Source organism: Pelophylax lessonae, assembly GCF_965119305.1.
Source record: "Pelophylax lessonae genome assembly, chromosome: 2".
NCBI classification, from domain to species: domain Eukaryota; kingdom Metazoa; phylum Chordata; class Amphibia; order Anura; family Ranidae; genus Pelophylax; species Pelophylax lessonae.
Window position 1 is genome coordinate 302,997,763 of NC_138769.1, and position 26,585 is coordinate 303,024,347.

Here is a 26,585-nt window from a genome sequence, read left to right on the forward strand (position 1 = left end):
TGGCTACATATCCATGGAGGGTCCTGCAAACTATGGAGATGACTACAGCGGGTGGAGGCAGATCGTTTTTCATGATATGGAGCTGCGGTGTGGAGTACGGGGAGATGCACTGCTGGGGGGGGGGGCTAGTGGCTACACCCCCCCCACTGTCTCCCCGTCATCTCCGCCTCCGCAGCCATCTTCTCATAATGGTTTAATCATATCAAGGTATATCGGGCTCGAGAGGCAGAGAGCACAGCGCGCCAGCCCCAGGAGGAGGACGGAGCCAGACGGACCCGGACAGTGTGCCAGTGCCTGCCAGGCCACACCACCTCCAGCAGCCAGCCCAGCACAGCAGGTACCAAAAAAAAAACCTCACAGTCAGTCAGGACTCAGACCCACACCGCCACCACCAATGTGCCACACCGCCACCACCACCAGTGTGCCACACCGCCACCACCACCAGTGTGCCACACCGCCACCACCAATGTGCCACACCGCCGCCACCACCACCAGTGTGCCACACCGCCACCACCACCAGTGTGCCACACCGCCACCACCACCAGTGTTTCACACCGCCACCACCAGTGTTTCACACTGCCACCACCAGTGTGCCACACCACCACCAATGTGCCACACTGCCACCACTCGTGTGCCACACCACCAACAGCCAGCCACTCCAGGCAGCAGGTACCAAAAAACAAAACAAAATACAATTACTCACAGTCAGGAGGACTCAGGACTCAGACCCCCACAGTGTGCCACATCGCCACAACTATTTAAGATCTCATAGAACGTAATTGCATTATAGAATAGTAAAAAAAGTCGCAGTTACTTTTCTGAGTAACTAATTACTTTTTCAATGTGTTAACTGAGTCAGTAACTCAATTACTTTTTGGGAGAAGTAATTTGTAACTGTAACTAATTACTTTTTTAAAGTAAGATGACCAACACTGCCTCCTGACAATATGACAGATATTCTTGTAGGTAAGCAGTTGCCTTTTTAGGCTTCTGTACATGAATAGTTGTCACACATGAGAGTAATGAGCAAAGCAGTAATGGCAAGGGAGGACTGACTTTATGCGACTGCTGTGAAAAATAATTCTTATCTGCATCTTGTTCTGACATTCCAACATGCCAGAGATATAAACATCTTTTAGGGCAAATAATGAATCTATTTCTCAGATAACAACATCTTTCACATTAAATAATAAACAGATTTTTATGGATAGATATGTTATAGTTATGTGTGTGCATGGAATGTTTTCTTTGCCTGTTGTTGTTGTCTAATAAAATCTTTCCTTTTTTGAGCTGCGGATTAAGAATTAAATTACTTCATAGACACAGAACTCATCCATATGTTTAATCCTAAATAAGATAAACAAGGGTCCTTTCACACAGACTCTGTTTTCCTCAGCGGGGATCGATGACAGCTCCATCGCCGCTTACTTTGCGGAGACAGAACCCTGCTCTACTCTATGGGAGATCAGATGAAAACGGACTGCCTGTCCGTTTTATCTGATCCTATCCGATCCTCCAGAGGTATGGAAAATAGGGTTTCCATCCATCTGGATTTCATGAACCACATCAGGTCGGATAGCAGCAGGTGTCAGCGGAGATGTCACCGCTGACATCCGCTGCTCAATAGAGGTGCATGGAGCATCCGATCAGGTCCGCCTGAAAAAACTGACAGGTGATTGTAAAGTCTTATGTTTTTTTTTTTTCTCAATTACAAACATGTTATACTTCCCTCCTCTGTGCAGTTTGTTTCTCCTCTTCTCGGATCCCCCTTCTGTGCTCCTGGCCCCTCCCTCCTATTGAGTGCCCCCACAGCAAACAGCTTGCTATGAGGGCACCTGAGCCAAGCTGCAGCTCCGTGTGTCCATTCTGACATGGAGCTGCCGTTCGCCCCCCTCACTCCTGATTGGCTAACTGACTTTGACCGCAGCGGGAGCCAATGGCGCCACTGCTGTCTCTTAGCCAATAAGGAGGAAGACTGGATGGCTGAGGGACTCGTGGACATTGCTGGATAGAGATGGGGCTCAGGTAAGTATTAGGGGGTGCTGGGTAGGCTGCTACACACAGAAGGCGTTTTTTTTAATAAAAAACTTTCTGCCTTTAAAAACTCCTTTAGGGTCTGATAAAATAGCAATATAAGAAAAAAAAACTTTGGTGTGTAGTAGCCAATAGACAGACCAATGAAAGCTGAATTCTAATTGGTTGATGATTGGTTTGTGCATGTGTTGAGATGAAGTGCAGTGAGGGCAGTCTACTTTCTGAACTGAGATTCTGATTTAGATAAAACTCTGTCATGTCAATCCTGGTACTTGTGTGGTTCTTGGCTGTGCTAGCAAATGAGCTTGTTACAAAGCTACGGTGTTGCAGTGTGATTGGTGGGTGAGAGGAGATTGAGGAAGTGTTTCCTCCTATCTGCAGCAGACTGATGACATCATCTCAGCTTAGGCAAGGTCACTTGACGAGAGACCTAAGTATTGCTTTTTAATGATAAAAGGCAGAGCTTAAAAAAATACTGTTAGATATTGTGGCATTGGGAATTCATTCATGCAGACTTACTAAAAGGTCTACTTTCAATTTCTCTAGACCTGATTGGATGTTTTCTGTTTTGCATTTGACCTGTTTTTTGTTTGCATTTTTCTTACTAGATTAGGCCCAAGGACTCCACTAGGAACGAGCTCAGGCATGCTTTTATGCTAGTCGAATGCACCTGAGCAAGCCCACCAGGAAACTGTCACTAGTACTGGGCCGTTAGCGGCTAAGGTATTCTCCACCTTGCAGCCACACATATACAAGGGGAGTGTATACATACATGCAGCTGTGGGGAAGGGGGTGCCTCAGCTGCATATTATTAGCCCAGTAGAGTGACTGCTTCCTGGCAGGATCGCTCAGGTGGATTCAGACTAGGATGTGAAAATGCCTGAGCTTATCCCAAGACTCCACCAAGAAATAGCTGAATTTTCTACTATTTCTATATTTGTTCTTGGCAGACATAAGCAAATACATTTAGTCCTGGTTCACACTGCCAAGACTTGTCAGGCAACTTGGTCGCCTGACAAGTCGCGCTCCATTCTGTGCAATGGAACCGTTCTAATCAGAGCGACTCAAGTCACTCCGACTTAGAAAAAGGTTCCTGCACTACTTGGGGGCGACTTCAGAGCGGCTTGTATTGACTTATATTAGAGAAGTCGTTTGCAAGCCGCGATGAAGTCGAGCTGCACGGGGCATCTTCAAAGTTGGGGCTCCCCAGTGTGAACCGGCTCTTATATGTAGGATTTACCAAATTTTTGTAACCTTTTTAAATGTTTAAATTTGAAATATTTTACAATATTAAAATTTGTAAAATCACAGGCAATTTTATAACAAAAAGCCTTATCAGTTTGGATTATAGGGCAATGCCATAGATTCTTTTCATCGGACACCCCACCATCCCCGTCTGAAACTTACAATCACCATGCTCTCCATTGCTCCACCCGGTTCCTGGAGTAGGGTTGCCACCTCATCCCTTTAAGGATCGGTTCACATTGATGCGATGTGGGAAACCCTGTAAACCCACTGTGGGTTCCTGCATCGCAACTGACTCGCAGGCAGTTCAAATGGCCATATGCAACCTGCTGGGAGTGTCAATACAAAGTTTTTGATACCCCCAGATTGGTTCGCATATTGCAGTGCGAACTGTCAATTCGGACAGAAATCGGAGTGCATGGTGCAGATCAAGAAAAGGGTCCTGCACGAATTTGGCCCGAATGCAATGCAACTTCAGCCATACAAACTGTATGACTGAATTTGCATCGCACAGACATGCATGTGATTCACATCGCATGTGGTTTGCACAGCAGTGCGATGTGAATCACATGCAATATCTTCCATTGCACCAATGTGATCTGCATTAAATTAGCCTTAGAACCTGTGTAATTCATATGTGTTCGAGTTTAAAGGGATGATGTGGCAACCCTATCCCGGAGCAATATTCTTCTGGGTGCTGGACAGGTCTTAAACCAGACTCCAACACTATCACACAGGGTCACGGGGAAGGTCCTTTGGTCTGTACAAGTTCTAAAACAGACCAATACAGAGTCTACAAAGAGCTTTCTATTCAGGGTTTTAGCACTTGAACAGGGCAAAAGGGTAGTCTCCAAACATGAACAGAAAAACATAGCACCACAAGGGTAGAGGGAGTTTCAGTTTTCCAATGCTCTCTGTCTCACCATCTATAGGGTGATGAGGGTCTACAGTATATACCAAAACAAGCCTATCAAAAAGTAATAAATCAGCTGTATAGAACAGTCTGAGAAAAGTAGGTAATAATAACACCCTTGCAGATTAAGCAAGTAAGGCTAATGGCCCGTACACACGTTCTGAAAATCGGACGAAAAATACTGCTTTCGAATCAATCGTACGATAATCTGATTGTTAGTACAGAGCTTTCAAGAGCTAATCCATTTCATCTGATATTATCGGAAAAGCTGGAAAATTTTTCTCAGACGATACCAAAAATGTACAATTTTAATTTATTCAGTACAGTTGTCATTCAAAAATACAATACAAATACATTACATCACTTCCAATTTTTTTTACTCTGTCATACGAGAATTTTGCGTAACTTTATATTTTTCGATATGTGACTAGCATGCAAACAAAAATGGACGATCTGTCATTCCGATTTTCAGGACATGTGCACGGGCCATTAATCTGCAAGGGTGTTATTATTACCTACTTTTCTCAGACTGTTCTATACAGCTGATTGAATATTTTTTAGTCTCCAAATATGACATAGGTAAAGGTAAGAAAGCAAAGGAGGAGCTAAGGATTATTGTAAGGCTATGTTCACACAAGTATTTTACCATACAATTTAGTGAAGTGTCCATTACAGCAAAGAGACAGTTCCAGCAAAGAGCATCTTTTTTTGTTTTTCTCTTTTTTGTGTTTCAACTTATGCCCTGTGAACACTGGGCATATAGCCCCAGTAAACGGGGCTATGGCATTTAGATGTGGACAGAGGGCACAGTTGTGAGAGTTTGACAGCTGCTTGGGCTGAATAGTGCACCTAGTAGTATGAACATTTAGGGCAGTATGCACCAAGGGATCAGTGCCCAGAATGCAAGAAGTCTGCATTCTGGCCATTTGTCCCTGGGCACATACTGCCCTAGACATTTGTGCGTTGTCTAGCCTAAACGCTTAGTGTTTATGGATCTTTAGACTTTGGAGTCCTGTTTTAAACATGTATTTATTTTGTTTAATTTATCTTGCTAAGCAGCTTAATGAAGCTCAAATGATATGGTAATTGCAGCTTTTCGGTGATCCATTTACATTACAGAAAGTACATTTATTAATGCCATTGAAATTCCAAATGTTGCAGTTTACAAAGTATATTTTGTATTACAAAAAAAATGCTATAAAATTCTCTCACTCTGAGAATGATACAGCTTGAATATAAGATGTTTATTCTAGAAAGAAAGTGACATGAAGGGACAAATGATAACTCTATGGCCTTTATTTAATGTCAAAAGAGCAATGTGTAAAGTGCAGTAACCCAGAGTAAACAATCAGAATTCATCTTTAATCCTCTTGCTTACTTTATACTGATGAAAGTTGAAATCTAATTTATTGTTATGAATATGTGCACTTCACTGCGCTTTCCATTGTCTAAGCATATCCATACACAGCCTGATCTCTGTGAGCGTTGTGACCTATTTGAGCACTGCTTGCAATAATTAGGCATTGTAGGGATTAAATAGTGGACAACAATAGGCACTTGCAAGTGTTGGAAGAATTCATTATTGTAAATAGAATTTATTCAACATTAAAAAATAAATAAATAAAAAAATGTGTTCGACCTATGTGCCTACCTTTTTTAAAAAAACAAGGAATGTGAGCTTTTCACCTCGTCTGCACTGATTGGAAGCATCAGCCCAGCTGGGGATCCCCTCTAGTTAGAAGACTAGTTCTCACCCAGAGTCAAAAATCTCCAACCATCTGCCACCTGTAGTTTATTGAACCTGGAAGTATACAAACAAGATTGGGTTTGTGTGACATCTGCAGTCATGCTTGGCTGCTTGCTTGGCTAGCAGCTGCTCTCAAAGGTAGCTCCGATCCATTTTTCTTTTCTTAAAATAGATGTAAACCCAATCGCTAAAATACCATCTATTCTTCAACACATTGACCACTAGCATGGAAGTTTTACCTCCTTTCATGACCAGGCAATTTTTTGCGATACAGCACTGCGTTAATTTAACTAACAATTGTGCAGTCATATGACACTGTACCCACATAAAATTTGTCATTTTTTTTCAACAAATAGAGCTTTCTTTTGGTGGTATTTGATCACCTCTGCAGGTTTGTTTTTTTGCGCTGTAAACAAAAAAAGACTGTCAATTTAAAAAAAAAAAAACAATATTTTTTACTTTCTACTATAAAACCTATCCAATAAAAATGTTTTAAAAATTAAATTTCTTTATTCATTTAGGCCAATATGTCTTCTGCTACATCGCAATCAGCGTATATAGATTGATTTACATGAACATTATAGCATCTACAAACTATAGGATATATTTATGGAATTTTTATTTATTTTATACTAGTAATGGTGGCGATCAGCGACTTATAGCCGAACTGCAATATTGCGGCAGATTATCAGCCAATGACACTTTGTGGGAACCAGGGGGTTAAATATCTTAGGGCAATTAGCATTAGGGCAAGCATAGGATACCCTTTGATCACTCTACAGCAGTGTTTCTCAACTCTGGTCCTCAGGGCACAAAAACAGGCCAGATTTTAAGTATTGGTAGAAAGTAACACTTAAAAGAAAGTGTACTCCATGCGCCTAGTGTTTAAAATATTGATAATATAATGTAATAAAATTATTAGAGGGGGAACAGCAGCAGTAGTAAAAAAAGTAGTTGTAGAAAAAATAGTCCTAATAATTAGGGCTATCTACAGCACTTGCTAACAATCAAGGTAGTCAGTGGGTGTTCAAATAAATATCAGAAAATTGAATATCATAAATAAATGTCCAAAGCGATTAAATTCATATAGCAATGTGCAATAGTTATTGTGCAAATGGTGTAGAATTCATAAAAGTGATCCAAATTAAATTAATAGAAAATTATGCAAATATTAAATCAATCAATTATGTGACATGAAAATAAATAATAAATAAAATCAACAAGTGACAATAAATAATAAATAGGATCAGCAAGTGACAATAAAGAGTCCCAATTGAATTTTCTTCAGTGTAAAAGTTGAGTTTATAAGTGAAGGTGCTCCATGACAGATTTCTCTCCAATTTTTTTGTGACTTTTAAAGTGCAGGTGCAGGTTCCTTTTTTCAGTGGTATTTTAAAAGATGGGTGACTTACCAGATGTAATGGGTCTCAAATATCATATGATATTAAGACCAATCACGCTTTTAGGCCCTCAGGGCCAAGGTCCCCTTGTACTGCCTCCTGGATATGGGGATTAGGGTTTCCTCCTCACCATCCCTCAGATCAGCATACGGCAGGTGTATAAAAAATATAAATGCTCCGATAGTGTAATATGGTTAACGGACTTTATTCCCCGTGAAATGGGTATTGCAAATCAAATAAAATCATATAGGTAAAAATTCCCGTGACAACTTTGTACAGCAAAGCAGAGTGGCGGCTTGCGTTCCAAAACTCTGTGCGTACGTCACGTTGTGCGTTCCACGTCTGAGGCGTTTCGTCACTTCCTGTGATGTTTTCAAAGGTGAAAGGATCTTCCACCAGGCATAAAAGGATCTAAGGTGAAATGATCTCCCACCAGGCATAAAAGGATCTCCCACCAGGCATAAAAGGAGGCAAAAAAAAACTGTTAAACATAGCAGCCCAGCTCTGCACCATCCAAAACCCCCAAGAGCAGCACCTTGGGGTCTAAACTAAGTGCTAGGTCATAAATATCAGTAATAACCTCCAAAACAGATGCCCAAAAACCCTGAGACTTAGGGCAAGTCCAGACCATATGATGGAAGGTGCCTTCAGCTAGGTGACATCCAGTACATTGGGGGCTAACTGTGGAATACGTGCTGGCTAAATGAACAGAAGGATGTAAGTTCTGTGTCAAAATTTAAATTGGATAAACCTATCCTTGGCCGAAACCATAGTAGTAACAGTGGTTCGTACAGTCATCCCAGTCTTCCTCAAAGAGGTCTGGCAGATCGGCCTGCCACTTAGAGAATAATTTACACAGGGGATCAGCAACCATTACATTGTGGCCAGGTGACTGGTAGATCATGGCCCAAGCTTGCTGACCCGCCACCCTAGAGCATTGAACAGAATGCAATGCAGAGGGATGACTTGTAATGTTGGGGCTGTAATAGAGGGCAAGAGCCACATAAGCTGATGCCTCCTCTGTAGTGCTGGCTCCTGTCCCATGTGAAGTGATACCAACTGCACTCCACTTCTTATCCTGGCTAGCAGTCTCCAGAGTGGTGCCAGCAGCAGTTAAGAAGAGATCTTTAGGTCAGTGTGAAGCAATACACTGGGCATAAAAATATAGGACTGCTTTCACACTGATGCACTGCGGTTTCCCCACACCGTGGGTGCAGTGCAGTGTACCTGCAGGTTTGCTGCACTTAGCCATAGACTTCTATTATATACTGCGAATATGGTGCACTTTCTGACCACACCTGCAGGATATAATAGATGTCTATGGCAAAGCACAGCTAACCCAGAAAATTGCAGATGCACTGCACCCAGAATGCAGGTAAACCGCAGCACATCAGTGTGAAAGCAGCCTTATAGAGGGCTCAGAACAGTAAGGGTTCATTTACATTTCCAGTTTGGGGGCTGGTAAATCCTCAGTTAAGATGTGTTTTTTTTTTATCACCCCCGCCCCAACCACACCCCCTTTAGCTGCAGTGACCAGGGGTGTACAAATGCTGCAGCAGAAGTTACACACTCTGTCATGGTTGATGGGTGTAGCACCTGCCAAGCATGACCCATTTAAGTGAATGAGGCTGCTGTGCCAGTGCCCTTCATCCTTGAGCAGTACAGCAAACATAGGGTTAAAGCAGGCAGTGTTGTGTTGCTTTCTCATCAACTGCTTTAACCCCTATCAACCCACAGAAGCATGCAATTGTAGGGCATTTGCAGAGTGGCCTCATTTACATGAATGGGTCGCCATTGGCAGGCATTACCACCTGCAAAAGCAACAGGGGTTTTAACTCCTGCATCAGTATTGTACACCTTTGGCTGTTGCCTCAGCAGCTAAAGCCAGAGGGGATTGGGAGTGGTTTGTTTTTTGTTATGTTTTCTTCTAGCAGACCCTTTCCTGTTTTGGTGCTTCTTTTTAGGGAAAACTATTCATAATTTGTTTTCCCTTTTACGCAATTTACACGTGATTGAGCATGGGTAAATTTTCCCTGTGTTTACCTTTTAATTAACGTATATTTTAATATATATTTCACACACTTGTATATTAATGATGGTATTGTGTTGTAATGTTGATATAGTGCTGAGTATTTTTAGTGATTGGGTGTGTGAAATATCCAAGCCGATCACCAATTTTTTGAAGTTTTCTTTTTCTTTTATTTTTTTAGCGAGGTTCTTTTAGCGAGGTTTTTGGAGTCTACATAGCTTTTTTTTCATGGTTATCCATTTGCCAATTTGCCACTTGGCTGGTAATCATTGTATCATTTGGTTATTTGGATTTATACCTTTTAGAACTAAATTAATATAAGATGACTAATCAGAGTGAGGTCTGGTCATTCTGGCCTCCGATGATTAAAAACAAGGCTTGAGTTCCATTACTTTTTACGGCTGTTGATCACAATGAGGCCTGGGTTCCATTAAATATGGCCGCCGATCGAAAACGAGGCCTGAATATCACTTCCCAACATGGCCATGGATCAAAAACAAGGCTTGGCTATTTCACTCTACTATTTAATGCAATGGCTCAGTGCGTCACCCATGCCCCAGAAGTTGTCATGTGACTAAATATGTTGGGCGGAGCTACGTCATCTCATCCTCCCCGATCCCGGAAGTGCAGGTGTTTTACTTTTTTGCCCGAAAATGACCAGTTTTAAACCAAGGTTGTTATTTTACTTGGGGAATGTAAGTGTATTTTCTATCATTTTTAATAAAGTAGCCCATATGGTTTCACACTATTGGAGTTTCTTCTCCTTTTATACCAATCCTCAGGGCTGTTGTCATGGTTGTCCTGGAGAGGACTGGTGGGAGTTTGGAAACAAAGGAAGACCCCCCTACCATTAGTGGGAACCTGGAACCCCAGGAGAACCCCTCGATCCACACTACCCCTTAGAGCAGGGATGTCCAAACTTTTTCAAAGAGGGCCAGATTTGATGAAGTAAACATGCGAGAGGGCCGACCATTTTGCCTGACATCCTTTGGACCATTAAAATTAAATGCAAATTAACTATTTTGTGCAAAGTTTATTGCAAACGGCATACTTTTCATTTCGTCACATAGATGACAAATCTAAACAGGTGTTAAATCACTCTGCCTTTCATATCTGAAAGCCAGATGAAAAAAAAAATCCAGGAAATGAAAAACCCAGCTGAAATATATGTCAGGAACATTGTAAAGTACATTACATATTATTGGTAAGGTTTTCTGTCAACTTTTAAGTTAAAAAAAATATGAACAGGAACATAATACCAAGTATCGTATTCAGATATTTTACATTGCAGCAAAGTGTAATTTCTTCAGTGTTGTCATATGAAATGATTTAATAAATAATTACACAAATGTGAGGGGTCCACTAACTTTTGTGAGATGGGCCCCTTTCAGACATACGGTCCGATCAGATCCGCCTGTCAGTTTTTCAGGCGGACCTGATCAGATACCCCATGCATCCCTATGGGGCAGCGGATGTCAGCGGAGACATGTCCGCTGACACCCGCTGCCATCCGATCCGATCCTGTCCGTCAAATGCGGATGGATGGAAACCCTATTTTCCATCCGTCCAGCAGATCGGATCAGATGATAATGGACAGGCGGTCCATTCTCATCCGATTCCCACATAGAGGACAGCGGGGATCTGACAGCTCCGTCTCTGCACGCAGAGCGGAGACGGAGCTGTCATCCGCCTGCTCAGCAGGGATCGGCGGATCGATCGCCCACTGAGCAGAACGGCTCCGTCGACGGAGCAACAGAGCCGTGTGAAAGGGGCCATACTGTATATATATATATATATATATATATATATATATATATATATATATATATATATATATATATATATATAAAACATGTGTTCTTGTTTTGATTTTACGCTATTCCTATTTCTAAGCGTGAACAAGAGAAATCAAGAATAGATAGCATCTATTTAATTCCTACTTAGAGGAGGTAAGTTAGCTCTTCTGCCTACATCCTTTTGATTATAAATGGTGCTTCTCGTGCTATAAATATACACTTCTTTGGGATGCTTTAAATGACATATAAAGTGCTCATACATTTGTGATATGTACAATGGTAAATAAAAGGATTAGGACAGGAGGAAAGTGACTACACGGTCTATAGGAAAAGCTGCACTCGATTTATTTAATCCCACAACCACCAATTGATCTAGAACAATGGAATGATACCTTGAATGTGCCTCATAACTATGAGTCCCGTTGATTAAACAAACCCCGTGTGGCTTAGCCAATATACTGCATGCATTGATTTACAGTTCGCAGATGACTCTGATGGATTTTGATGCAACTGAAAACCTGATTGTATAGCTAGAGCTGTATTAAATAAATGTTATTGTGTGGAATTAAAGAAAATCATGGCAATCATTTAGGACCTGTAGGACTAGTTCACTTTAAAATGCAGTTTGCAGAATGGGGTTGAATTAATAGTATGTTTTTCCCCAAGCCATTGTATGTGTTTATTGGGCTACAAAAGACAGAATGTATGAAAAAAGTGTTTGTAGCAACTAGAAGCTTTAAAGTGGAGTTCCACCCAAAATTGGAACTTCTGCTTTAGATAGTCCTGACCCCTTGACATGCCACATTTGGCATGTCATTTTTTTTGGGGGGGGGGGAACGGGTACCTAGTTTTGACAGGTACCCGCTCACACTTCTGCTCAGAGCGCCGCGGCGCCCTGAGCGGAAGTTCTCTTCTCCCCCTCCCTCCCTCTGGGACATGTAAGAGGTCCCAGAAGATTGCCGGCCAATCAAGACGCGCAGTGCAACTCGCGCATGCGTAGTGCGTACCCGGCTGTGAAGCCGCAAACTGTCACAGCCGGGTGCCCACACCAGTTATGACGGCGCCGCCGAAACCAGAGGGAGAGGATCGAGGCTTCGGGGCGGCCGTATCGCTGGACCGTGGGACAGGTGAGTGTCTGTTTATTAAAAGTCAGTAGATACACTTTTTGTAGCTGCTGACTTTTAATAAACACAGAAAAGGCTGGAACTCCGCTTTAAGAAATTATAACTAAGTGCCTGGGTTATTACGTTGTAGCATATATCATTTATTTGTCATATCTTATTGGAGAGGGGGTTCAATGATAAAAACTAACAGGTCTGCAGGAACTTTATATTTATGCTAAATTGTTAAAGAAAATACCATATTTCTAACTGAATTTCAACAGCTGTTCCAAGACATCATATAAAGCTGAGAATTGGTTCAATTCTGAAATTTCCTGTCAGATCGGCAGCCTCAACCAGTCATTGGGCGAACAGGCTTACAACCCTTGGGGGCTTCACTGTCATCAACAACATCTGTCTCGGAAGTCCTCTGAGTGCCACCAAAACAAGCTGTATAGTATCCTTGCAAAGGTGCGTTATGGGATGAAGGTCACATGTATGGTAACAAGACCTGTGGAACACAGTGGGAAGTTCATCAAGAATTCCATTTGTTGCTGAGATACGTTATTGTTTCAAACAAAAGAACAAAGAACAATACATATCATAAATGTAGCTTAGTGTTTGTGCTTTAGCCAAAAGGATTGTTTCAAATATAATATAACAATATAAGGTGTATTACAGGAAACTACAGCAGCTAAGGATTTCTGATTTCCACTTACAGTCCATGTTTAGCACCAGATATGGGAAAGGATACTAAGTAATGACTAAGGGTAATAAAGTATTTGTCAATCTTACCTTTCAGAGGGATCACATTGTTCCTCCTAACAATGCCTTCACTTTTTTTTCTCTGTAGAAAGATGGAGCCATTTTTGTTCAGGGTGGACATCTACTGTACTTCCTGAACTGAAATACTGGAAATACTGGCTGAAATTAGACCATCATGAAAAATTCTGTTACATAGTTACATATAGTTATATAGTTTGTGAGGTTGAAAAAAGACATCAGTCAATCCAGTTAAACCTATGATGTGTGTGTGTGTGTTTGCTGTTAACCGTACATTGTATACCCCTTTATGTTGTCATCTTAAAGGTCTAATAGTTTTTTGAAACTCTCAATGCTCCCTGCTGATACCACTGCTTGTGGAAGAGAATTCCACATCCTTGCTGCTCTGACAGTAAAGAACTTATTTTAAGGTTAAACCATTTTTCCACTAGTTTTAGTGAGTGGCCACGTGTCTTATTGTATTCCCTTTCTCTGAAAAGTTTGTTCCTTATGCTAGGATCATCAGAGTACAGTATTTATACATTGATATCATATCCCCCCTCAATCGTCTCTTCTCCAGAGAGAATAGGTTCAGTGCTTGTAGTCTTTCCTCATAGCTGATGTCCTCCATTCCCCTAATTATTTTTGTTGCCCTTCTCTGGACTCTCTCTCCAGTTCCAGCACATCTTTTCTGAGGACCGGTGCCCAGAACTGGATGGAATACTCCAGATGTGGCCGGACCAGAGTTTTGTTGAGTGGGAGAATAATCTCTTTATTTCTGGAGTGAATCCCCTTTTTTATACATGCCAATATTTTGTTGGCTTTGCTTGCAGCAGCTTGGCATTGCATGCCACTACCAAGCCTGTTGTCCACTAGTACCCCCAGGTCCTTTTTCCATCTTCGATTCACCCAGAGGTTTCCCCCCTAGTGAGTAGCTTGTTTTTGTGTTTCTGATGCCCAAGTGCATTACTTGACATTTTTCAACATTAAACCTCATATGTCATGTTGTTCAGGTCTGCTTGTAAGGTTTCCACATCCTGCATAGAAGATATTGGCATGGTTAGTTTAGTATCATCCGCAAATTCCGAGATTGTGCTGGATATCCCCTCCTCTAGATAGTTTATGAATAAATTAAACAGGATTGGTCCCAGGACAGAACCTTGGGGGACCCCACTTTCCACACCCGCCCAATCTGAGTACTCCCCATTTATCACCACCCTCTGGACTCTCCCCTGGAGCCAGTTTTCTATCCAGGTACTCACCCTATGGTCCATACCTATGTACCTTAGTTTGTACAGTAAGCATTTGTGGGGAACTGTGTCAAATGCCTTTGCAACGTCCAGATATACCACATCCACAGGCCTTCCTTTATCTAGATGGCAACTCACATCATCGTAGAAGGTTAGATAGAACGTAAGATAGATTGTTCTGGTAAGAACGATTTTTCATGAATCCATGCTGATTACTACTAATAATACCGTTTTCATTACTAAAGTCTTGTATATAGTCTCTTAACATCCCCTCCAAAATCTTGCAGACTACTGATGTTAGGCTGACAGGTCTATAGTTACCCGGGATATATCTTGGCCCTTTTTTAAATATTGGTACCACATTGGCTTTTTTCCAATCAGCTGGCACCATACCCGCCTGTAGACTATCCTTAAAGATCAAGAATAATGGTCTGGCTATCACCTGGCTGAGCTCTTTAAGAACCCTTGGGTGCAAGCCATCTGGTCCGGTGATTTATTTATGTTAAATTGCTCTAGTTTAGTTCTAAGTCTGTCTTCTGTTAGCCATGGGGGTACTTCCTGAGGTGTATTATTTAATTTAGCATTACAAGCTGGGTTAGTGTAGCCCCCAATTCTTTTGTGAAGACTGAAGAGAAAAAATGATTTAACACTTTCGTCTTCTCTCTGTCCTCTGTGGCCAGATTCCCTTCGTCGTCTTTTATGGGTTTTTTATGGGTCGTCCAATGTGTTCTGGCTTCGCTTTCTTATTATTTATATACAGTAAAACCTTGGATTGCGAGCATAATTCGTTCCGGAAGCATGCTTGTAATCCAAAGCACTCTTATATCAAAGCGAATTTCCCCATAAGAAATAATGGAACCTCAGATGATTCGTTCCACAACCATTTATTCATAAGTCCTTCAGTTTATAGTTCATATAAAAAGATTATAGCATTGCGATAGGTTATATAACCATAAAATGTCCATCCACAAATAGCCACTTCCACAAGGGGATTAGAAGCAAAATCCAACAGGAGCTACAGAGTATAAAAGAGAAGAGAGGCTCCTCTAAGTGTAGCAATATGGTTCCCATTTAATGAAGGTACAACATTTAGCAACTCACATGGTTGATGAATAAAACAGGCACATCTAAGTATGCAGGCATCCGGGGCAAAGCTATCCACATAGACTATCTTCTGCACGGCCGGCTGCTAGTCTGTAATCCTGACCGGGAAGACCACCCTGCAGTAAAGTGATCTGAAAGCGAGGAGCAGCATGGAAGGGATGACTTAGATGGTGGTGCAGAGGATGGTCTATGTGGACAGCTTTAGCCTGGATGTCTGCATCCCTAGATGTGCCTGTTCCAATCATCAACCACGTGAGTTGATAAATGTTCATTAAATGAAATCATATTGCTACACTTAGAGGCGCCTCTCTTCTCTTTTATACCCAGCTGTGACTTGAGGCTACTTGTATATCAAGACAACGCTTGTATATCAAGTCATAATTTATTTGAAAATTTTGCTTGTCTTGCAAAGCGCTCTCAAACCAAGTTACTCTCAAACCAAGGTTTTACTGTACTTAAAGAATTTATTGGGGTTTTTTTTTTTTTACTCTCTTCTGCTATATGTCTCTCGTGTTCTATTTTAGCTGCCTTGATTTCGCCTTTACATTTCTTATTGCACTCTTTGTAATGCTTGAATGCTGCCAATGACCCCTCAGCCTTATATTTTTTGAAAGGCCTTTTCTTTAGTATTAATATGCATTTTTATGTTGGAGTTTAGCCCCCCAGGGTTTACTTTTGCTCCTTTAAATGTGTTCCCCTTTGGAATGCACTGGACAATCCCTTTGTTGATTATTCTCTTGAAGCACTCCCATTTTTCCTCTGTGTTCTTTGTTCCCAGGGTACTATCCCATTTGATATTGTTTAGCAAAGAGCGCAGTTGAAACTAATTGACCTATGGTCACTGTTTCCTAAGTTGCCCCTTAATTCTATATCTGTGGTGATCAGTAGGTCTAGTATTGCATTGTTTCTTGTCGGTGCGTTCACCACCTGACCCATGAAATTGTCCTGCAAAACATTTAGGAAATGCTGAGCCTTTGATGAATGCGCGGTTCCTTCTGCCCAGTCTATATCTGGATAATTAAAGTCCCCAATTATAATGACATTTCCCATCCTTGCTACCAATCCAATCTGTGAAAGGAGGTCTGCCTCCCCCTCCTCCCTCTGGTTGGGGGGCCTATAGCATACGCCCAATATTACTATCCCCATAGTGCCTTCCCTTTGAAGTTCTACCCATAGGGATTCTACCTCATCCATAGCTCCATTATTAATATCATCCCTCATATTTACCTGTACACTGTTCTTAATATACAGACATATCACTCCCCCTCCCCCTTTTTTACCTTCTCTATCTGTGATAAAGGGAATACCCCTGAATGGTCACCAGGTCTCTGAAATCCCCACAAAATCTAAGTCCTCCTCATACATCAGCAGCTCCAGCTCTCCCATCTTGGTTGGCCAGGCTTCTAGCATTGGTATACAAACCTCGTAATTTTGACGGGATGTATACTATATCCTCGTTTGAAGTTATTTTTAGGCTGCTCTTGTGATTTTTTCCCCATACCCACCTTGGATTTAGGAACTCTGAACACCCTGCCGCTAATGTCCCCATTTGTGCCCGCTGAACCTTGCTTCTCGCTAGCTAATTCTACATCTGTACCCTCTCCCCATCACTTAGTTTAAAAGCCTCTCTAACTTGTTGACCATCTTCTCACCCAGTACGGTTGCACCCTCCCCATTTAGGTGCAATCCGTCCCTACTAAGGAGCTGTTAGCCGACTTAGAAGTCGGCCCAGTTCTCCAGGAACCTGAAACCTGAAACCCTCCTTACTACACCAGCTCCTCAGCCACTTGTTAACTTCCCTAATCTTCCGCTGCCTCTCTGGTGTGGCTTGAGGTAAAGGTAGTATTTTTGAAAATACTACCTTGGAGGTCCTACTCCTCAACTTAGCTCCTAAGTCCCTGTTGCCTGTCTTCTTTGTTTGTTAACAAATATCTGACACTGCCCTCACCTTGCTACTAAGTTACAATGTTGCAGTTTGATCACCCCAGGCTTGGAGACTAAGGAAATACTTCTGCCTGCCTGCAGCAGACTGATTACATCATAACAGCCTAATTCACTTGTCTGGAGCTCAACTACTGATTTTTAATAAATACATTTGCTGTTGCTTTGTATTATGACATCTTAGAAATTTATTTATGCTGACTTACTAAAAGATTCACTTTAAAAATTGTCTTTTGGAGCATTGAAATCTGGCCATTGGCCTCATTAACCACTTAAGGACCAGGCCTATTTCGCACACTTGTTGTGTACAAGTTAAATTTTGCTAGAAAATTACTTATAACCCCCAAAAATTATATATATATATATATATATATATATATATTTAGCAAAGACTCTGGAGAATAAAAAGGTGGTCGTTGCAATACCTTTTGTCATGCGGTATTTGTGCAGTGGTCTTTCAAACGCAATTTTTTTGGAAAAAATAAATTTCACTGCATTTAAAAAAAAATTAAACAGTAAAGTTAGCCCCATTTTTTTCTATATTGAGAAAGATAATGTTACGCCGAGTAAATAGATACCCAACATGTCATGCTTTAAAACTGTGCAATGGCGACAAACATTGTTACTTAAAAATCTCTATAGACGACGCTTTAAAAATTTCTACAGGTCACCAGTTTAGAATTTACATTTTTTTTTTCTCTTCTTATTTTTTTTAAATTGTATTTTTACACTGTCCCTTTGAAAACAAATGTTTTTGATCACTTTTATTCCTAATACAAAGAATGTAAACATCCCTTGTAATAGAAATAAGCAGGGCAGGACCTCTTTAATGTGAGATCTGGGGTCAAAAAGATCTCACATCTACACTAAAAAGCAAAAAAATAAATAAAATATTCATCATGAAAAAAATGGGCCCTTTAAGGCCGTTGGGAGGAAGCGACGTATGTTGATGCTCCGGTCCTCCAAGGCCGTAAAGTCGAGTGGGGGCCAGCTTGCCCTCACTCAACTTCCTGCCTAGAAGGGGAGAATACCGGATTGTATTCCCCGCTACCTACGGCCCTGGTAAGTGGGGAAAATGACCGGGAGGCGGCAGGGGGCACCTCTCCCACTGCCCATAAAAGTAATCCCGCAGCAAATCCGCTGCTGGGACCACGTTAAGGATAAAGTGGACCGCCCGCCGTTTAAAAAAATACTGGGGTTATGGCAGCTATCTGCTGCTATTAATTGGTTATTTAACATCATAGTAGCAACGTAAATACACGGTGGGTGGTCTGTAAGTGGTTAAAAAAAAAAATATGTGAAAATTAGGATGAAGTGTTAGGTAAAGCAACCAGTTACATTGAAGTGGAGTTCCACTTAAAAGTGGCACTTCCTCTGTAAGTGGTCCTGAACCCCTGACATGTCACATTTGGCACGTCATTTTTTTTTGGGGGGGGGGTAGAAAGCTACACTTTTTGTAGCTGCTGACTTTTAATTAACACAAAAGCCAGTGGAACTCCGCTTTAAGGAGTGGAGCCATTGGCTGACTCTGCTCACTTTTGACAATGGCTGGGGGATTTGATATAAAACATAGATTTATTTATTATTAAAAAGCTCATAAATGAGAGCACCAGCAACTGGAAGTGTGAGTGGCATATTTTTTTTTTCTTTTCACTATTTCACGGGAGCATTGAGCTATTTTAAACATGCTAAAGGTTTATAATGCACATTACACCTCTTCATACCATCATTAACACTCAAGGTTTTTTTTTTTTTTTTCTCACTTATTATTTTTAATAAAATCGCATATTAAAAGGTGTATTTTTTTTTTCTTACTACCGCGTATTAAAAGGTGTATTTTATTTTTTTTACTACTATTTTTTAAATAAATATACCTTGCAGGGAGAAATGATCCATACTATCCTAACTAAAAATAGAGTGAAAACATAAGCAGGCAAAGTTTATGGATTACCATTATTCGCTTTCTCACATACTTTATTAAAATGCATGGCTCCTTACAAGCAGCATGCCTAAATACACTAGTAAAGCTTGTTTACATCACACATTTGCTGCTCCTTTAAGACCTATATTTCTGTTGCAAATTCACTCCACATTGATGCAGATAAAAGTTTTCCCAACCATGATTTTTAAATAATTATTTTAATGATCTACAAAGTAGACGTTGAGACACAATCAACTTTGACTATTGTAGGAAGAAAATTTGCAGTTCTTTAATCCTGTTAATCTATATCTCAAAGCTGCATATCAAATCTAAAGCTTATATCACGCTTCTGCTGTGAGGTCATGTATTTTCATGGAGTTCACTGCACAGAACATGCTTATGTACCAGAACAAACAAAATACATGAAATAACAATCTGCATTACCATTTAAATAGAACATAATACAGCTATTACAATAGTAGACATATAACATATGGATGGTCTCAACAACTTGCTATATGTCCAGAGTCTAACATTTCAAAGCGTTGAGTGATCATACACAAAGCTGTATTTTTTTTACAGAGGATCTTGCCATAGCAGCAAGTTGCTATTTAAAATCTAGTCTATACACTGTACACATGTGATGTTTGTGCTGTGTACAGCATAAAGTGAAAACAAGGACCCAGGCAACAAAGCAAGGTCCGTAAAGACATGGATAAGCAAGTTTGGGATGGAGGAACTTGACTGGCCTGACCTCACAAATGCGCTTCTGGAAGAATAGTCCAACATTCCCATAGACACACTCCTAAACCTTGTGGACAGCCTTTCCAGAAGAGTTGAAGCTGTTATAGCTGTAATGGGTGGGCCAACTCAATATTGAACCCTACGGACTAGGACTGGGATGACGTTAAAGTTCATGTGCGTGTAAGGGCAGGTGTCCCAATACTTTTGGTAACATAGTGTATGTGACCAGTTACACTATATTTAATGATGTAACGAGTATAATACACATTCACCCATATGAGACATTTTTTAGCAACAAAGGCCTATAACTTTCAGCATCAGAGGATCCTTTGGCATATATTGCAATCTTTAGTGGTTAACATAGTTCATACAGTTATTTACGACCATCTCAGGCATAGAACACATTGAATAATTAATTTAGGAAAATGTTGCTCCCAATCTCCTTTGCAAAGAAGATCTATACATTGGAGTAAAGGGAAATCTCCATAATATGGACACAAACTGCAACACAAACCTAGAAGAAGTTCAGACCCGTTTCCACTCTATCAGAAATAAAAGCTACAATGTTACACTTTTTTTTTCTTTTGGGGGGATTGCCCCCATTTACCTCTAAAGTTATGGATAACTAATAATAGTAGAGATTTTTTTGATGTTTTCTGGTTTTCAATTTTTCTTGGGCATCCTTTAAAGGAAGCTAAGGTAAGTGCAAGTGTCCCTGGAAGACTTATGTATGGGCACCTCTGTAAGCTCTGCTGCCAGTTTACAAATCTGTCAGTAAGGAATTTTAGGATATTATTCCTAAAGAGTAGTTGAAAGTATATGTGAACCCTTAACTTGTAAAACAACTCATTCAGTATTAAATGGAAATGCAAGGCAAAACATAAAAAAAGATAAATCATTTTTTTATATAGGTGATCTTGTGATCCCTGTTCTCAGCTGCATAAGGGGCTTAGAGATGGTAACTGGGGATGGTAACTGCAGGGGCATGTCAGTAGGAGGCAGAGAAACAGCACCACACTGATCTCCCCAGTGAACAACTGTGCACAGGGGCATGTCAGCACAAGCCTGACCATTAGAGTACAGGCAGACTATGCTCCCAAGAAGAACACAAGGAAGGAAACTGACCACGCTGTGATGAGTGTGCTTCCTTGCTGAGCGTGGTCAAAGTAGGAGGACAGGAAGGCTCACCAGGTATTTAACACAAAGGAGGCAATACAAAGAGAATAGAATACTTTTTCATACAAATCTATGGTAACACATACTCATATCAGGAATATGAAATGTTGGGGTAATATGCTCTTTAAGCTTTAAAGTGATACTAACACGCACTGTTTATTTACATTGTCCCTTCTCTTTCTGTATGTGGATGATGGTACTGTAATATTCAAGCCTGTCTGCAGGGAAACAATGGCAGGAGGATCTTCAAGTCCTCTGCTGCTGGTCACATGTTAAAAAAAAACTGCCTCTCTGGTCATCTGCTGGATGGAGAGGAGGTAAGAGCGCGCCGCAGCCATCTTGGCGGAGACCTGCTTTCATGGCCGGGAAGAAGAAGTTCAACTTTCGTGGATGTGGCGCCTCACGGTGGTGGTGAGGCGTCTCCGGAGGTGCGGGGGATTATCCGGCGGTGATTAGCGGGCAGCTGCTATAACGGAGGTCTCTCTAAACCCCGGTCTCAGCGGAGCAGCGGTATCACATGCGGCCGGATGTCTCGGCGGTCACCACGCCCCCTCTGCTTGCCTTTTTTAATACAGATAGTCCCGTGGTTGCAAACAAGATGGGGTCTGTAGGTTTATTCTTAAGTTTAATTTGTTTTTAAGTCGGGACAGGTACATTTTTTAAGTGTAGCTCCAGCAAAAAAAAATAATTTTTATGTTTTTTGGATAGCATAGGGAATAGCTAACACCCCTGTAACATTTGTTTTGCTATCTCCTTTTCTGTCCCTATGACAATTGGATTTTGAAAATTTTTGGGTTGTTGTGGAAACAAGGATTGGTGATACAGCTCCATTGTAGACCTTTTTCCCATAACTCTTACAGTCATAAATTTACCTTCCTAGGGGTAGATTTCTTCTCACTTCCTGTTGTCTCCCTCCATCTGTAAGTAGAAGTAATTTGTGAGCTTCTAGATTTCAGTGCCTCTTTCTGTATTTCTCCTAAAAGTTTTTTTTTATATTTTTAGATAAGGGATGGGAAAGTAGGTAAAGTTTGGAACCAACATCATCTTTGGTTTATGCCCTGTCAGTGCCCCTGCTGGGTGGGATTTCACCTCTCTATTTGTCCTGGTGACCACGTTCATTGGAAAATAAATGGATGTAATTCCACAATTTTTCAGTGGTTACTTGTATAGGAGGATAGAAGAAATTTTCTAATGGGTGTTCAGGTGATAAGTGTCTGCGTTTGGAGATTTCCTTTCTGTGACAGGAAATGAGGGAAAATCTCTGAAATTCTGACAGGCATCAACCATTTATCCTGGACCAAAATTATATTTGTTATACTTCATCATCAGCATCAGTAAGGGAGTGCCCGACAATTCAATTGAGGGTGTTCTTTGCTTGCAACTGCATCTGCAGGACTTTGGTGGCCAGAACATTGGTGGAAACTCCATTTCCCATTTTTCCTCCTGCCTCGCTGGACACTTTTAAGTTTATCAAGGAGCAGGGGCTACATGGTATTAAGCCCAACTTGTGGAAGCCAAAGACTATCTACAAGTTGATGAGAGCCAAGGACACTCTACAAGATGGTCTGGAGGAACATTTCTTCAAAGAGACTCACCAACAGGCATAAGGATTTGGCATGGATGGCAGTCCAAAGGGGGTTGCCATTTATCCAACCCCCTTTGGATGCCAGAAACCTGTGCAGATATAGGTACTGCCCCTGCTGTATCATTAAGGAGAAAACTGCTTTGTGCATTTTAAGGGTGTGCCCCTTTGCACAGGAGCTGTTGAAGGCCCTGGAACCAGAGCTGAAGGTTTTTTTTGCCGCAGACAGTCATCACACATTTTGGTGTGCTGAACTGGCTATTCTTTGGGACTTTTTCTCAGGAGGACATTGATGGTGCCTGGCAGGGGATGTGTTGCTTTAAGGATGCTTCATTGTGTGCCAGAAAGCACCTCATCCACAAGTGGGAGAGGATATCTATTGAGACTGGTCCACAGTCTGCTCAGAGACTATAACCTGATGGACTTCAAGGAGGAAGGGGACATCTGAAAGATTTCCCCTTCCCTCACTCTCCCTAATGTGTCTTTATCCTTTCAAAAAAGCTTTAGGCCTATGAACTTTTTTCCCCTCCCCTATCCCCCCTTTCCAATCCCTCATCACACTCACTGCTTGTTGAATTGTGTTTGGAAAGTTTGTAATGATGCATGTTTTGTAATGATGCATGTTTTGTTTTTGGTCGCAGAGCTATGTAGGACATGCGGGACAGGGTTCTAACCCAGGCACTGCACTTCAGACATTGCGCTGCAAATTTGGCAATTTGTCTCAGTCAATGCTTTTTGGGGGAAAGCGGCGTCATGCATGACATAATGGCTCTGGAAACGTTGTACTGCGCAACACGTTAGGCATCATACCGCAGGGTGAATGTACTTATTGTATGATTGGAACTGTGTTGTAATGTATTGTATTCATGCGCTGTGTTGCAGTACAGGGTGGAATGTACCCTGATTAAGTATTTTGTTTTTTATCTATTTTATATTAATTAAACAAATTTGTAACCTTGCTATGTAAAGACATGCAGATGAGTTCACCAAGCTGTGTGTCACTTTTTGGCTTGGGATCATCAAATGCAATTAGGAGGGTGAGGAGTAGTGATTCATTTTTTCTTTTCTAAGTGGTTGGGGGAGAGTCTTTCTTGGTCTGCACTGTCATGGAGAACAAACTGTACAGAGAGCTAAATGCAATTTCCACATTAAAAAATGAATGTTTACTCAGAACATCTACCTTCAAAGTGCATTGAGAACAGATGGATTTCCATACATCCAGCACTCCACCAAAGCGACAGCAAGTCCAGACTTAATGCATGGTCTACTGCAAGCTCTAGTAAACCACAGAAAACATCTCTAATAAGAAAAACAATAGAAGAGGGAGTGCCCAGATAGCATATTATTTACTGATTGATTTCTTGTATGTTGGTGATTATTTTATGAGTGAGATTTTGAATCATTTTCAATTTCCTGAATAAGGTTTGCTAGCAAGTAATGAACGCAATACATTTTTACTGACAATTTTGATTTATGTACTTAGTGCTGATAGTGACTGTGTAAAAGGTACAAATATCTGAAATATTACCATTCCTGGTGTATATTTTCTATGTTGATATGTGCTCACCTGATCTGCGTGTATTATATTATAAAAGCAGACCTAAAATTAAATAAGTGAACTTAATGCTATTATAGCACCCCCTTAGTGGCCATTAGAGATCCCCAGATGCTAGATGGGTTGGCATTTCAACTCAGGGTAGGATTATTGACGTGTAGCGAAGATGTTAAAAGATGGGCACCAATCACTTTGGGCAGTTAATAGAGTTCATATAGTCCAATAGTGAGAGAGGGTTAGGACAAATGATATCTAAAAGAACAATATGCAGATTCTGTATCCCCTTCTACAGTGATACAGGGAAAAAGAGCATTTAAGCCTGTATTCTTCTATAAGTAGTTGCATCATCACACTCATTGGACAGACCACCAGACTTCCTGCAGTGTTTAGGCATTCACCTTGCTATTCAGAACACTCTCTGGCAGATGATGTTTCACCCTAGTGCTCCAGGCAAGAAAGCAGCTTCACTCCTCCCAGGGAACACCTCCTGCCAGGCAGTGCAAGAGTAGGCCTTTCTCTTCTCAGGCACATGTTTCTTCCCCTGGGAGTAGGCCTGGGAGGTCAGGATAGAAACTACACCCTACATTCTCCCAAGGCAGAGCCTGGAAGGCAAGCAAGCTTCCAAATATTTATACACTTCCCCAGCATTCATCAAAATTGGCAATAAACCCCTTTATGGTTGACCAGGGAGCCATCTTCATAACTCTAGTTTTTGTATCCTCTATTATTTATCTATTATTATATCTGGTATTATTGTACACTATTGCCAGGGACAATCCCCAGCAGCAGTAAAAAGTAATCAATATATTAAGGGAAAATCAACAGTAATCTGAAGTCAGCCCAGGATTAACTAATTGAGAATAGGGACACTAGTGCTTATGGCAGGGTCGCTACACAGTGTTAACAATGCTGTTGACAAAGATAAATAAACAGCAGCCAGCAAAAATCCTGAAATACTAATCGGTCTGAAGGAAAATGTTGATTTTGGCTCTTTTATGTACATAAAATGCAATGTAAATCCTAAACTTCTAGTCACAGATCTCTGATAAACATCAGAGTTTAAATTGGCTGATATCCCCCTCAGAGATAATGTGACCAATGGTCTAAGCTTTTATTTAAAGAGAGTAAAGAGAGTAGGACTTATATCTGTGGTGCTGTCATTTATACTCCTAGTTACAGCTGAAGGAGTAAATACACTATTTTAACATCTGTGTCTTTATTATCTCTAAAAGGGTTTCCAGTCAATAACAGCTGTGGGGAGAAGCCAGTCAACCATGAGATACGTCAAGCATATAAAAAATATGCAATTATAGAATCCAGAATTTCAGAACATTTATTTAATTTTTTTTGTAAGATGTATCTTATATAATTTGCCCCTCTCTTTTAAATTGCAAGTTCTCACAAGTAGGGCCCTCCTATCTCTCTTGTCCTGAATTGTATTGTAACTGTACTGTGTCCCTTTACATTGTAAAGCATTGAACAAACTTTTGTCACAATATAAATCCTGTATAAAAGCATCAATTTTATTGCACAGTTACATTGGTCCAGCTTGAACCAATGTAAGTATACATAGGTAATACCTGTGGAACCACTGTGGAAGCAAGGAATCACTGTAGTAGTTGCTGCTACTAAAGTGATTGCCACTCTCTTCCAGGTCTCATGCCAAGCAGCTGCCTTGCTGTAGGAAAAGAATTAGCCGCACATCCAGGGATTCCAATAGGTTTCAAATACCTTTATTTCCAAAAAGTTGCAAGTGATGACACCAAAGACACCAGCATAAAGTCTCGTAGACGCGTTTCACACATACATCTTGTGCTTAATCATTACAATGACTGTAGCTGACTATAGATCTTAAATAGACCGCCCCAATGAAAACAGGTGTACCGGGGGCGGTAACAATCAGCAGTTGTGCACAACTCAATTAATCACCTGGCCTCAGCCCCAAAGGGCATCTCAGTGGTGATTTAAATATAAAAATCAAGCTGAAGTTCCAGCCCATCATGTGTACCGTGAACTCACCCATACACACAAAGACCTGGACCGACAATCACATAGAAAAACGTTTAAAAAAACGTGTAAAAAGTACCAATGAAAAACATTGGAAAAAATGTAAATACATACAACGTAACAAACAGAGAAGAATAATGACTATAACAAATGTAAGAACCTTTGTGTAGTATGTGTATGTACCTGTATGTCTGTATACACCCACACATACCTGAATACACTTCCTACATGAATATACAAAAATAGGTACATATAATCATTGTGTCTTCCATATGGTGT

General features: G+C 40.9%; 1 protein-coding gene across 1 annotated transcript in view; it reads left to right on the forward strand.

Moving 5' to 3' along the window:
• Positions 1-26,585, forward strand: part of IP6K3 (inositol hexakisphosphate kinase 3) — a gene marked incomplete at both ends in the record, with an annotated part of 401,291 nt that overhangs the window by 216,673 nt on the left and 158,033 nt on the right. The window contains 1 exon segment of the mRNA XM_082246392.1: positions 12,549-12,721. Coding sequence (XP_082102518.1) covers positions 12,549-12,721 — 173 coding nt within the window.